Genomic DNA, 12,975 nt, shown 5'->3' on the forward strand with positions numbered 1-12,975 from the left:
GCAAGTATTACTAATGCGAATTCGCTTCTAGTCTTGCTTTGTTCCGCGAAAGAAGTGACAGTTTTCTGTCATTTTTACTTTACTCCGATTTTTAACACAATTATGTGATACATAAATTACATTAAATCGTATAAAAATGTGCGAACTGGTATAAAATAATATGTGCCTTCAGGCGCATTAATATAAATATTGTTCTACGTTTATAATACGTGTGATGATACGGCGAAACTAAAAAAATAAAAATGATTTTACATTAGTTTACATTTTTCACACTCATGTCAGATGAGAAATCTCAATATTATCAAAATATAGAAAATTTTATCGATCAATATGTAAATTAAGTAATGGCACCTGCAAAAGACAAATGGATTAAACGTTTTATAATTACGGAAACAAGGCGGCATAAGAAAGGCTTCACAATTTACAAAATTACATCTATGGTATATGTAATATATGTTTTAAAATGTTATTATATATTGTTTTCTAAATCTCGATAATAGTCAAGCTTTTCATATTTTGTAGGTATTTTTGAAATCTTCTCGCGAAGAACTATCAAAGGTATCAGTATGGAAACGTTATAATGACTTCAAAAAGCTTCACTCGGAGCTCAGCAGTTTGCACAAGTGTTTAGGAATAAAAGAAGCCTTTCCAACTTTTCCCAAGTCTAAATATTTCGGCAGATTTGAGACCGAAGTTGTAGAAGAAAGAAAGAGATACATCCTAAATTTTTTGGAATTTGTAGGACGACATTCGTACTTATACTCAAGTGATATTTTTATAACATTCTTTGAAACTAGTCATGCGGATAATTATGCTAACTATTGCGCGCATTCTTTATGCTCCGATACATCGGAAGATGATCTCATCACCCCTTTGAATGATTCTGCAAATGATATTGCAGCACAAAATCTTCAAGTACTATCAAAAACATCTCGCAATGTTTTGACAAATCCGTGTTCTGCATTGCCAAATATTATTTATACGAACGAGAACGAATTCGTATCATCTGAAAGAAAGAATGAATCTCTTAGCACTACCAATTTACAGATTGTAAATGTGAAAAAGGAAGAACAAAGTTATAAAACGGAAAAATCGCATGCGCAAAATATTAGAAGAGATTGCGATGCAGATATTAAGAATAAAAACTTTGACAAAGACAATGTAACAACACTAAGCAATGTGTCAGGATTTTATAATGTCAACAATAACATTAAAGATTTTTCGAATTGTAATACACGTTCCACATGTTCGATATTACAAGAGAAAGCGAATACTTCATATCAGACACAGACGGATTTTACGCAATATCTCTTAATAGCTGCTGCTCATATGAGCGCGGCCTTCAAGCATGAATCTATAGCTGAGTATGAGGAAGCTTTCATGCAGTACAAACTGGGAATATCGTGTCTTATAAATGGCGTGCAGTTTGATCCAGATAGTACAAGAGTACCGAGTATAAAGGATAAAATATCAAAGTATTTAGCACGAGCTGAACAATTATATAATAGGCATTTAAATTGTAATATCTCAATAGTGAGCAAACCCATATCAGAGCTTCAATATTATAAAGTACTTAAGGTAATAAAATCGGTGATGCTCGTGATGGATATCCGTGCGAATTGCAAAAGGATAATAAAAGTAAGAGATCTTAAATGGATATATATTTCATACAAGCTTTAATTTTAATAGAGATTAAAAATTTTTAAAAACGTTAAATTATCATTCTTCAATAATATTAAATATTGTAATAGATGTTTTAGATAGCATCTAAAAATTTGTAGTATAACTAGTAGTATAACTAGTATAGGACTATTATACTAGTAGTATAATTTGTGATTTTTTTAGACTGTAGAAAGATCTTCTATTCACGAGGATAATATAAGTGATTATATATTACGTGGACAGATACCATACATGGTACATTTATGTGCATGCATTGAAACTGAAACAACTGTATTTCTGATTCTGCAATATGCAAGGTATATATTTAATTTGTAATAATTTGTAGAATATCATTTACTTATATATGTTCTGTGTTATAGTTGTGGAAAACTATGGGATTTTGTAAGTCTACATTACGAAGCATCTGACTATTTGTATACTAATGTGATTTCAAATCATGTATGTACAAATAAACATATTAATCAGGATCTCGATAACAATGAAAATATTCACGAACCGAATAAAACAGAAGAAATTGTAGAAAATAATAAATGGAGAAGGGATCATCAATGCTCTGTAGATGTCCTAAATGAAATCTATACGGAGGTGCCTACCATACAATTGTTAGAAAAGTCACAAAAATTGTTACAATCCGTTAATGCGACATTGAAAAAAAGCAATTCCATCGCAAATCAATTAAATGAATCTAAGGGATTGAGACACTCGAAAGATACACTATCAATAAACGAGAAAGCTCGAGTATTTCAAGAATCAGATTGTACATTATCTGATATTTATTGCAATAAATCATCAAATAATATTAAGATAGATAACATTAGTGAAGATTCGAAAGACGCTAATTCTTTATCGATAAGTAATAGCGAGAATTCGAATATATCAAAGAACATTCGCGTATCTGCATTAAATGAAAATTGCACAAATCATAATTTACTCGCAAATAAAACCGATGAATTATTTCATAACAATTCAAAGACTGTTTCAATACAGAATGTCTTGACCGATAATGTAATATACATCTGTAAAAATAACAATATTAAAGATTCGATCGATCGGACAATTTCGTCGAACGTTAACTCTAGTATTGATGAAATACAATATTCGCATTCGTGTAAAGAAAATACTATGGATGAAGAAAAGATACTTTGGCAAATACCTGAAGCTGTAATTCGATCATGGGCGGCTGAAATACTTTTAGCTTTAGAGGCACTTCATCAACAAAACGTCTTGATTCTTGATTTTAAACCTGATAATATTCTTCTCGATGACGCAGGACATGTGCGGCTCACTTATATTGTACCGCAACGCAATGTGGAACTGTCGAAGCTAACTTATCCATATTCGTCGCCCGAATGCACAATGTATTCTCCAACTATTCTCGTTACATCCGCTACAGACATTTGGAGTTTTGGAGTTATTTTGTATGAACTGCTTACTGGCATTGTATGTAAAATTGGGCATTTTTAATTGTAAGGTTATTCTTAACAATAATAGAGTTTAACAGTCTTTATTTTATTATTTTTTTTTTAAACAGATGTTTATCGTCAAACATCCAGGATTATTTCACTCACATTCCACAGTCAACATTCCTGGCAAGCTATCAGAAAATGCAAGATCTTTGTTATATGGCGTAAGTTTATATTTATAAAAAATGAATTTATATAAAATGACAAATTGTAATTTTATCTATAATGTTATGATTGCAGATACTGAAATATCATCCGAATGAACGATTGACAATAGATGAAATAAAGCGTCATCTATTTTTCGCGGGGATTGATTGGTCCAATATGGACAATTTTCAAACGTAATACTTATATTAGATAGTTAATAAATTTCGTATAATTGTTAATAAAATGTTGAATATGTATTTATTATTATAAAGATATAAATTCATTTATATATAAAAACTTTATTTTAGTGTAATACAAATAAGTAGTTCTAAAAATAGAAATAAAAAATTAATTTAATCAAAGAAATTGTGTAATATAATTATTTGGATCTTATTTTCTCAGTTCTACTTATTGCTGACATACCATCAATAAATCTAGTTGTAAATAAGACATTAGCATTGTTGAACATACCAGGCTTCAAGGACACAATGATAAATTGCGAATGTTTAAAATGTTTCTTTAACATTGTGCCTATATTTTCTGTATGTGAAAGATCTAAGGCAGCATCTATTTCATCTAGAATATAGAGTGGTGCAGGTTTATAAAGAAGCATAGCTAAGACTAATGACAGGGCAACTAAGGATCTTTGACCACCGGATAATTCTCCCAATGACTCTTTCCAGACACCTGAAAATCCGATCTTCACTTCTAAGCCATCTGTTATTGTCTCATTTTTTGGTGGTTCTAATTTAGCCTCGGCACCTGGCAATAAAGTACTGAATATTGAACCAAAATCCTTGTTTACCTGAAGAAATAAAATTGATCAATATATCTTGCAAATTGCATATCTTGCATTTATATAATATTCACACATAATCTAAATTAGAAATAAATTTATTTATAACATATCAGATTTAAATTGTTATATATGTATTCATATATACACATGCAATGACGATGACATTATGATATATCCTATACTTTATTATATATGAATATAGAGAAAGGTATGTGTAATTTTGTATTTTAAAACAAATTTGCTTCTAAATGAAAAAATTATACCTGCTCCCAAGCTTTAATCAAAGTTTGCTTCTTCTTTTCATCTAAATGTGTGATTGTCTCAAGAATCTTTTTCTTGTCATTTTCAACTATTCTCTTCTTTTTTAATGTCTCATTGTATTGTTCCTCCTCTTTATCAAGGAGATTGATTGATCGTGTATTTATATTGCGACATAACTTTTCGCGCATTCCTTCCAAATGTTGTACTTTCTGTTCCATTTTATCTGGTTTATTAACTTTAAAATCGTATATTCCACCTAAAAATATGTATAACAAATATATAATTTTCAATCATATTTTGACATTGATATTTTTATATCCATCTAATAACATAATATATGTGTATGTTATTCAAATACCTTCCTTTCCAAAGTAAGCTTTCTCTTGTTCAATCCATTCATACTTTCTTGTGAGTTCCAAAACCTTATGTTTACAATCAGCTGCACACTTTTTAATATCATTAATTTCGTGATTTAATTTTTTAATGTCTAATTTCAGTTCTGTATTCTGGTTAATAATATCCTCTTTTCTTGTTAATAATTCTTGCATATCTTTATTTTGCTTATTAATTATGTTCTTTTGCTTTTTAACACTATTCTGCAATTCTGTAATTTTGTCTTTTATTTCTCCCAATTCTTGCAGAAGAGTTTCTCCCTTTTGCTCAAACAAATTGCTTTTTTCTTCAGCTTGAAGTAATTGTTCATTACCACTTTCAATACTCTTTTTCAACTCTTTTATTTCTAATTCAAGTGTTTCTGATTCTTGCTCCCTTTTCTGCCATTCTTTACGACTTTGTTCTGCTTTTTTCTTTAAGATGCCTAATTGATTCTCAGCTTCTTTTAATTGTTTTTCACGAACGTTAACTGCATCTTTTAACTGCATTTCTATGTCTTTTGCGCGTTTTGTGCTATCCTTCTCTAAATTCTTTGCTGTAGTTATCCGTTGGTTAAGCTCTTCAATAGTTGCATTTAAAGAATCTACCTATCAAAACATCGACAAAAGAATTAATCTACAAGATATATATTTACATATAAATTACTGTAAATTTAATTTTCAAATACATATGTGCATACCTCTTCCTTAATTTTATGATAACTTGTTTGTTTCAATCTCTGTCGTATCATATCCATTTCATAAGTCACTAAGTCAAATTTTTGTTTTAATGTTGCATGTTTTTCTGCAGTTTGTGCAACATTTGATAAAGCAGTTTCTACATTTCTCAAGAGATGCTCTTTCTTATTAAGTTCATTTTGAATTTCTCTTAATTCTTCTAGTTTTAATAGAATTGATCCAGATTTTGCTGGAGCACCGCCGGATAATGTGCCGGCTGGATCGAAGATATCGCCTTCCAAAGTAACGCATTTTTTCATAATTTTTTCATGGAATGCTATTTTCTTGGCAGTTTCCATATCTTTGCATATAAATATTTGGCCAAAAATCCAAGTCATTGCTGGTGTAAGCTCATTTGGGAAATCTAAGAGAGCCAAGGCAGGTTGAACATTATCTTTTCCAACTAATCTTTCCGCCAAAGCAATTGTTTGTTGATCCATAAATTTACCAGTCACTTTATTAAGTGGTATGATGGTAACTCGTTGTTGTAATTGTCCATATTGGAGGATTTTTTTACTTGTGGTTTCTGTGTCAACTATTACATTATAAAGCTAAAACAAAATTACTATCATAAAATAAATTCTCATTAAAAATTATTGATCAATAAATATTACCTTTCCTCCAGCAGCTACTTCTAAGGCGTATGCAGCTTTTTTATCCTTTATGCTAATTAATTTGCACACAATACCTTTTATTGATTTTGCATTAAAATTAGGTTCAGGATTTTGATATTCAAATCTCGTTTGAGGATGTCTTAGTTCAAATTGATCCAGTTGCTCACGCAATGGTTTTATTTCTGTCATCAAGTTATTTTTTTGGTTTTTTAAATTTTCTGAATAACCATCCTCATAGTTTAATTTTTGCAATTCATTCTCCAAATTTTTCAATTCTTTTTGTTTTTTCTCCAGATCCATATTATATTTTTTATATTCATTTTCAGTGTTATCCATATCTTTTTGTTTCTTATTTAACTGTTGTCTGTTATGATTCAGCATCATTTCACATTGTTTCAGCTCAGTTTGTGCTTGCGTTATACTTTGCTTGGCATTTATTAACTGTTGCTCTAATGTTGCATTTTTGCCATCTTCACTCTCCAATAGACCAGCACTGATCTTCTGATATTTTTCTTGTGCTTTTAGTAATGCTTCGGTATCCTTCTGATCCATTTCCTTTAATTTCTGGAAAACTCCTCCAACTTTCTCTAATTCTTCTTCTTTTAAGTTAAGTGCATTTTTATCATCAGCTATGTTAATCTTTATTTGATCTATTGTTTTTTTTGTTACTTTAATATTTTCTTTATTACTGTTAATTTCAGCTGTTAACTTATGTTGCTTCTTTTCATATCCTTGTAATTCTTGCTCTAAAGATTCTAACGGACCACCTTTCTCCTATTAAAAAATTGCTTAATAATAATATTTATTTTATATTGCATATTTAAAGTAATACTGACTATGGTAAATTTATTATTATTTCTTAAAATATCTGTATTATTATTAGATTATATGCATAACAAAAACATACTACTCTATAAAAATATTTCAATATAAAAGTAGCATTAAAAAATTAAATATCACTCATATAAATAAATGCAAATTTAAAACATCTAAACATATCTTCTTAGTCTTTCAGGGTTGTTTATATATTATTATTCTATATAATATTCTATATAAATTTACATCTATGGACTTTATAAAAAAAGGAAATAGAATAAATAAAATAACAAATAAATCATACCGCTTCTTTTTTCTTCAATAGCTCAGCATATTTTTCTTCTATATTTTTGATTTCTTCTTCACCACTAGCTATATTCTCTACATTCAAATCTATTTTATTTTGCACAATCTTGACATTCTCTTCTGTTTCCTGACTATTACTAAATGCAGTAACATATTTCCATGCAAGATAAATTCTTTTGCAGTGTTCAAGTTCTCTCTCTATTCGTTGGAATTCTACATATTGTGTTCGCTCTTCCTTCAATTTATTCAATCGTGGTCCTATTTCTTCTTTTAAAATCTAAAATATAGATTTAACAATTAGAAATAATATTAATGTTTAAAATATATTAATGCAAAACAATACTGACAACATACATCGTTTATCTCTTTCAATTTGCTATCCTTCTTTTCTATAGTAACAAGTGCCGACTGTTTTTTCTTCTCATACATTTTTGTTCCAGCTGCTTCTTCAAGCATAGATAAAATTTCCACTGGTTTCATATTCAATACTTTTGTTATTCTACCTTGCATGATCAGAAAATGCGGATTATTTACATTCAACTGAACTGAACAAAACAGATCCTGTACACGTTTATTTGGTACATTTGTTCCATTAATCATGTATTTATTTTTACCACCAATTATTACTTGTCTTGTAATTATAATTTCTTCGTAATGTTCATAACCCATAGGAGATGCCTCTCTATCATGATTATCAAATATTATTGTAACACTGGCTTTTTTTACACCAGCTTGCCCTGATTTATAAACTAAATCTTGTAAAGAAGTAGCACGTACCTATATTTAAGCAAATCCATCTTATAAACATAATTTAATAAATTATAGGAAATAATTTGCAATAGATGTATTAAACAATTTTCATTTTTAATGCATATAACAAATATTAATGATTAATGTATGAAAATTTTTGTAATTATATGCATTGTAACACAAAGTTATCTAAGAATTAATAGTGTTTTTATGAGATAATTTTTTTTCACATGCAAGAAGACTGTATTAGAATATGTGCAATATTCTTGAAAAAAAAATTTATGGAAAACAAGATTTACACACGAAACTCACTTGACCAAGATTTGTAATGCCCAAAACGAAACATATTGCATCCAAAATATTTGATTTTCCAGTGCCATTGAATCCTGTGATTGCATTGAATTCCTTATCAAAAGCGTTTATTTCGATTCTTTTGCCATAGGATTTGAATCCTTCCAATATCATCGATTTAATGTACATCGTTAAAATTAATGGCAGGATATATTATATATAAAATATACAGTTATTAGCATATTAATTATGATACATTTTACGCGATACAACGCAAAAAAATGATCTCCCGCAAAATTCGAACGTTTTAAACTGATAACTCGCAGAAAACCAACCGTTATACTCGCATACAAAAAGCGGAGAAATACATCCCGCGAGATAAGAAGCCAATCAGTCTCCTATTTCCACAAAAACCGGATGATGATTGGTCACAAGTCACAAGCAGTCAAGTATCAGACTACATATTAAAGATAGGAATTTGTCTAATCAGAATAAAAGGAGCTAATTTCTGATTGGTCGAATTTTTTGAAATTTCAGATTTCAATTTGTAATAATGGCGTTTTCGAATGGAGTAAATTTAATCGCTCTTAAGGGCCAATTTCACCACCTTCGGTTAGATTAACTGACGACGAGGGTGACAACTGAAATGATAAGAATGCTTGGTTTTCATTCACCTCTATTTTCTGTTGCCACCCTGCTGATTTTAACCGTCGGTTAACTTAACCGAAGTGAAATTGGTCCTAAGAGCGATTAATGACGTCATTGCATTGTCTCTGTCAATAACAGACTTGAATTCATAGTAAAATATAGTGATTAATTGATCCAAATTGAATTAACTTATCTATTCGAAAACGCAATTAGATTGGATGCGTTCGACTCGAAAATAGCTAGAAAATATTTGATTGGTTTTCCGAAAATTACTAGTCTGATATCATTTATCTTGACCAATCAAAATAAAGAAACACCGAATGTAATAAAATGTGAAAAAACATTTCTAATAGCGTATTCGATTAGTTGACTCTACCCGACTCTGGGTCGTGTCGAGTCAGATCTCGATTTGAAACTTGATGACTCTGAACTATCAAATCGAATATGCTATAAGATATTAAAAATTTTAATAAAATTCATGTAAATATTCGGATTTTATTTGTTTAAATTAGACTAATTTTAAATTTATTCCAAAATAGCACAGAAAAAAAATAAGGTGGAATGTGAGGAATTTAAATGTACATGTTTAGCAGAAACAGTAAAAAATTATTATTCATTAATGTGTTCCAATTAATGCATGTACTCTAAATACGCGAGTATATACAATAAATATATGCTATGCAGATAGCATTTTATTATTGTAGAAATCAAATTTCCAAAATTGATCCGGTATATTAGCGCAGCTAGTCGCTCGTACATTTTCGTCACTATGTAATCCAGTACCATCGAGACAGAGTCCACTTTCTACATGTATTATTCTGCCATCCTACAATCAAAGCATGTCATTATTTAGTTATTTTCACAATATATATAATGCGTATGTATTAATCTTTGTTAATATTAAAAATTGATACAGTACATTAGTCAATATCCAATCTTTTTCGCCATTTTCACTATTGCACTCGGTCATTTGAACTTGTACATGTGGTTGTTGATTGTCATCTAATATTATCCCACAAGTATCTTCCTTCCGTAATTCGCCAGAATTGCTCAATGAAAAAAACTAATTTGCAGCAAATACAACATGGAATTTTAGTGAATATGTCTTCAAATATGACATTAATAGCTAGGTTCAATTAGCATAAAAATTTGCAAACCTGGCTTGGATATAATTTAGTATGACAACTGTATAAACCTAGATTGTATGGTTTATCTTCCTCATGTTGTAAATTATCTAGGCACAATTGTTTACTGCGTAATCTAACACGGCCATATGCCACCACATTTTCATCAGGGATAAATTTTTCTGGATAAATATTATCAAGATACCATTTGAAACTTTTGCATTTGAGTCTTTTACGCAATTCTAAACGTTCGCTTATATCTCCAAAAAGTTTTGGATTATCCTGCACATTTTTTTACCTATGTGAGATACAATATGTGACTCAAATAATTATTTAAATAATTTTTGATGTTACCTTGAACTCACTACGATGAAGCAAAAATAATCTCTTATATCCATCCATCCATACAAATGCTAAACGAGCAGTATTTATTCCATGAGTATCTTTATCATTTGGAAATTTATATGGATGAAAGTTTCGGAAAATATGACCAACTCGAGAACAAGGAATGATTTCCAATGTACCACCACATTGCCAAATCTATCAAAATATTGATTTATCAAAAAAAAAAATTAAATCTCACTAGGCTAATATTAAATTCTTGATATATGTAATGTAATTACAGTGTAAGTTTAATAAGGATACTTAAAAGTTACTTACTCTGAAAGACATCTCCAGATTTTCTCCTCCCCAACCATCCATTTTATCATCATAACTACCAATTTCCCAAAAATACTTTCTGTTAATAGCAAACAAACCACCTGCCATAGTAGGAGACCTAGTTGGTGATATAGGAGAGGAACGTGACTCGATCTCATGCTTCTGAATATTTATCCATGTAAAGTGACCAGACCATGTAAATCCACCAACTTGAAAGAAAGATGCTTCATTATCATGAAAATATTCTAGTGTCTCCTCGGAAATATTATCAATTATTGGCATCAATACAGCATTTTTATTATCCTTTATTCGCTGTAGCAATGGTTGTAACCTGTATTGTATTAAAATATATACATTAATGACGTTCTCTCTTTTCATTTGTAAAGTTATTGTTATATTTAAAATATAAAAATCGGATATATGTATAAAATAGAGGAATTATATTTTCTAGTTAATTTAATACCAGTTCAAATTGATACCAGTCTTTGATAACTTCGCAATGTGCATCCAGAAAAACAAGAACATCGCCTTTAGCATTTCTAGCTCCATGAAGACGAGCGCGTATCAGTCCTTGTCTATATGATAACCTTAATAACTTTACTTTTGCAGGTAAACGTGTTGAAATATAATAATTCAATTGTCCCTGAAGTTCTTCTACAAATCAACAAAACAAAAAATATTCTTTTTGCTACATTATCATTAATTTATATACTGATATTAATTTCGTTATACCTTCCTCACTATGATCATCAACCAAAATAATTTCTTTCAACAAATGTGGTGGAGAATCCTTTAGGACACTGTGTACTGTACGTAACAGAACACTCCATGGTTCGTTATAAAAAATAATTATAACACTAGCACTTGGTAATAATCTGTCATATGTAAGATTCATGCATCTGTGATGTACAATCCATATGTGCATTTACAAAACCAAAAGAGGAAGATTATTATATGTTATTATATGAAGATTATTATATGACTATTATTATATGTACATATATAAAAATAATCTCTTTAAATGCTATACCACATATATTAAATTCTTACAGTGGGTTGCGTATATCTGGTAATTTTCTAGTTAATGATATCTTATTTGAGAGAACAACGTTCAACGCTTTTTTTTTCAATGATGCTTCACCTCGAAACTTATCTTTTCCATAAAGGTAAGCAGGTTGTCCATTTTCACCAAGTCCAGGTACAACATCATATTCTAACTTTAATATTTGCTTCTCATACCTAAAATATTTTTTTAATTATTAGAAAATGTGCAAAATAACTGAATAAGAGTGCAAATAAAAATACGTCAAATAAGTGGATAAAGCTGCAGATGATAAATTGCATTGACAAGATCAAATACAAACCTTTCCTTCTGCAAACTTTGTAATGCAATATTCACATGTTTCTGTATCTGCGAATTATTGTCTTCTCTTGGAAATGGTAGCTGATCCTTATAACTCTTAGAATTGTCATCGGCACGAAATATTTGCCGAGCGATAATGAAAATACCTATTATATATAGTGTGCAAAATGACAATTTCAATACAAGAGTTTTGCGGTGAGCAGGCATCGTTCTATGGGAATACAACTCATCGCATAGCCAATGTAACCGATATATCCAATAATCGGTAATAATACTATGTTAATCACTATATTTATTGCTAATGTCGAAAGGTGCAGGTTATGACAGAGCAACACTTGCTAGATGATATGTAGTTATTGTCGGTTATGTATTCCGTTCATGGCGCGTGCCACATCTGCAACAGGTGAAAATAAGTTATTAATATGGATCTTCAAAACATATCGCATATTAACGCGATAAAAGCGACACATATGTTCCGATATTTACGATGTGCTAGCCAGACATTTACTCCTTACTACAAAAAAAAGAGAGAAAAGAGAGAGGGAAAAAGAGGTTAAAAATCAAACATGTGTCAGTGCCCATAACATTTTTATGTGCCCTCCGATCGGTTATACGTGTGTATATTGACATTTAACATACATATATATTTATTTTTATTGCAAATTTTCTTCACATTGGTTGCAGATTGCAAGCATAATGTAGATAATATGTTAAATCCATAGCAAATGAAAATTGTTTTATTCTTCTGTCACATCATAAATAAAAATTAAATAAATTCTGTACAATTCAAATACAAAACTAGCACTCTATACGATAAAAAAAAAAAAAAAATTGAGGCATACATAAATTGTATTTAATTTTAGGCTAAGTGACTGTGAAAATGACATAATTACACAATTTAAAATAGAAAAAGTATGTACAAAAGAGCCCAATAATATACA

General features: G+C 29.8%; 3 protein-coding genes across 4 annotated transcripts; 1 reads left to right on the top strand and 2 right to left on the bottom strand.

The window, feature by feature from the left end:
- Window positions 1–44: 44 nt before the first annotated feature.
- LOC126849036 (ribosomal protein S6 kinase delta-1) lies at window positions 45–3,659 on the top strand. The gene is made up of 6 exons (XM_050590486.1): window positions 45–440; window positions 523–1,638; window positions 1,846–1,979; window positions 2,043–3,123; window positions 3,215–3,310; window positions 3,387–3,659. Exons 1-6 carry the CDS (start codon window positions 345–347, stop codon window positions 3,489–3,491), a joined length of 2,628 nt encoding a protein of 875 aa, XP_050446443.1. The 5' UTR covers window positions 45–344; the 3' UTR covers window positions 3,492–3,659.
- LOC126849034 (structural maintenance of chromosomes protein 2) lies at window positions 3,573–8,856 on the bottom strand. 2 transcript variants are annotated; one of them, XM_050590485.1, is made up of 9 exons: window positions 8,261–8,856; window positions 7,813–7,975; window positions 7,553–7,701; window positions 7,197–7,475; window positions 6,077–6,850; window positions 5,426–6,013; window positions 4,712–5,333; window positions 4,356–4,609; window positions 3,573–4,098 (listed from the first exon to the last, which is right to left on the bottom strand). In XM_050590485.1, exons 1-9 carry the CDS (start codon window positions 8,426–8,428, stop codon window positions 3,673–3,675), a joined length of 3,423 nt encoding a protein of 1,140 aa, XP_050446442.1. In that variant the 5' UTR covers window positions 8,429–8,856; the 3' UTR covers window positions 3,573–3,672. The 2 variants fall into 2 exon arrangements, with proteins under 2 accessions (XP_050446442.1, XP_050446441.1); XM_050590484.1 differs by having other exon boundaries at window positions 7,553–7,975.
- A 616-nt stretch (window positions 8,857–9,472) lies between these two features.
- On the bottom strand, window positions 9,473–12,842 carry LOC126848878 (polypeptide N-acetylgalactosaminyltransferase 1-like). Its single transcript, XM_050590153.1, has 10 exons — window positions 12,521–12,842; window positions 12,036–12,428; window positions 11,722–11,910; window positions 11,404–11,570; window positions 11,151–11,325; window positions 10,672–11,002; window positions 10,366–10,551; window positions 10,045–10,293; window positions 9,807–9,950; window positions 9,473–9,713 (listed from the first exon to the last, which is right to left on the bottom strand). Exons 2-10 carry the CDS (start codon window positions 12,239–12,241, stop codon window positions 9,564–9,566), a joined length of 1,797 nt encoding a protein of 598 aa, XP_050446110.1. The 5' UTR covers window positions 12,242–12,428; window positions 12,521–12,842; the 3' UTR covers window positions 9,473–9,563.
- Between the last annotated feature and the right edge of the window lie 133 nt (window positions 12,843–12,975).

The sequence above is a fragment of the Cataglyphis hispanica genome, chromosome 4 (assembly GCF_021464435.1).
Source record: "Cataglyphis hispanica isolate Lineage 1 chromosome 4, ULB_Chis1_1.0, whole genome shotgun sequence".
Lineage (NCBI taxonomy): Eukaryota > Metazoa > Arthropoda > Insecta > Hymenoptera > Formicidae > Cataglyphis > Cataglyphis hispanica.

Bases quoted from the DNA above. Each gene is read 5' to 3' on its own strand.
- LOC126849036 (XM_050590486.1), top strand. From the start codon at position 345: ATGGCACCTGCAAAAGACAAATGGATTAAACGTTTTATAATTACGGAA. The intron at 1,980-2,042 runs GTATATATTTAA...TCTGTGTTATAG, and splicing joins CTGATTCTGCAATATGCAAG to TTGTGGAAAACTATGGGATT. The intron at 3,311-3,386 runs GTAAGTTTATAT...TTATGATTGCAG, and splicing joins CAAGATCTTTGTTATATGGC to ATACTGAAATATCATCCGAA.
- LOC126849034 (XM_050590484.1), bottom strand. From the start codon at position 8,428: ATGTACATTAAATCGATGATATTGGAAGGATTCAAATCCTATGGCAAA. The intron at 7,476-7,552 runs GTATGTTGTCAG...TCTATATTTTAG, and splicing joins AATTGAAAGAGATAAACGAT to ATTTTAAAAGAAGAAATAGG. The intron at 6,851-7,196 runs GTATGATTTATT...ATTTTTTAATAG, and splicing joins TATTGAAGAAAAAAGAAGCG to GAGAAAGGTGGTCCGTTAGA.
- LOC126848878 (XM_050590153.1), bottom strand. From the start codon at position 12,241: ATGCCTGCTCACCGCAAAACTCTTGTATTGAAATTGTCATTTTGCACA. The intron at 11,911-12,035 runs GTTTGTATTTGA...AAAATATTTTAG, and splicing joins CAAAGTTTGCAGAAGGAAAG to GTATGAGAAGCAAATATTAA. The intron at 11,003-11,150 runs GTATCAATTTGA...AATACAATACAG, and splicing joins TGCGAAGTTATCAAAGACTG to GTTACAACCATTGCTACAGC.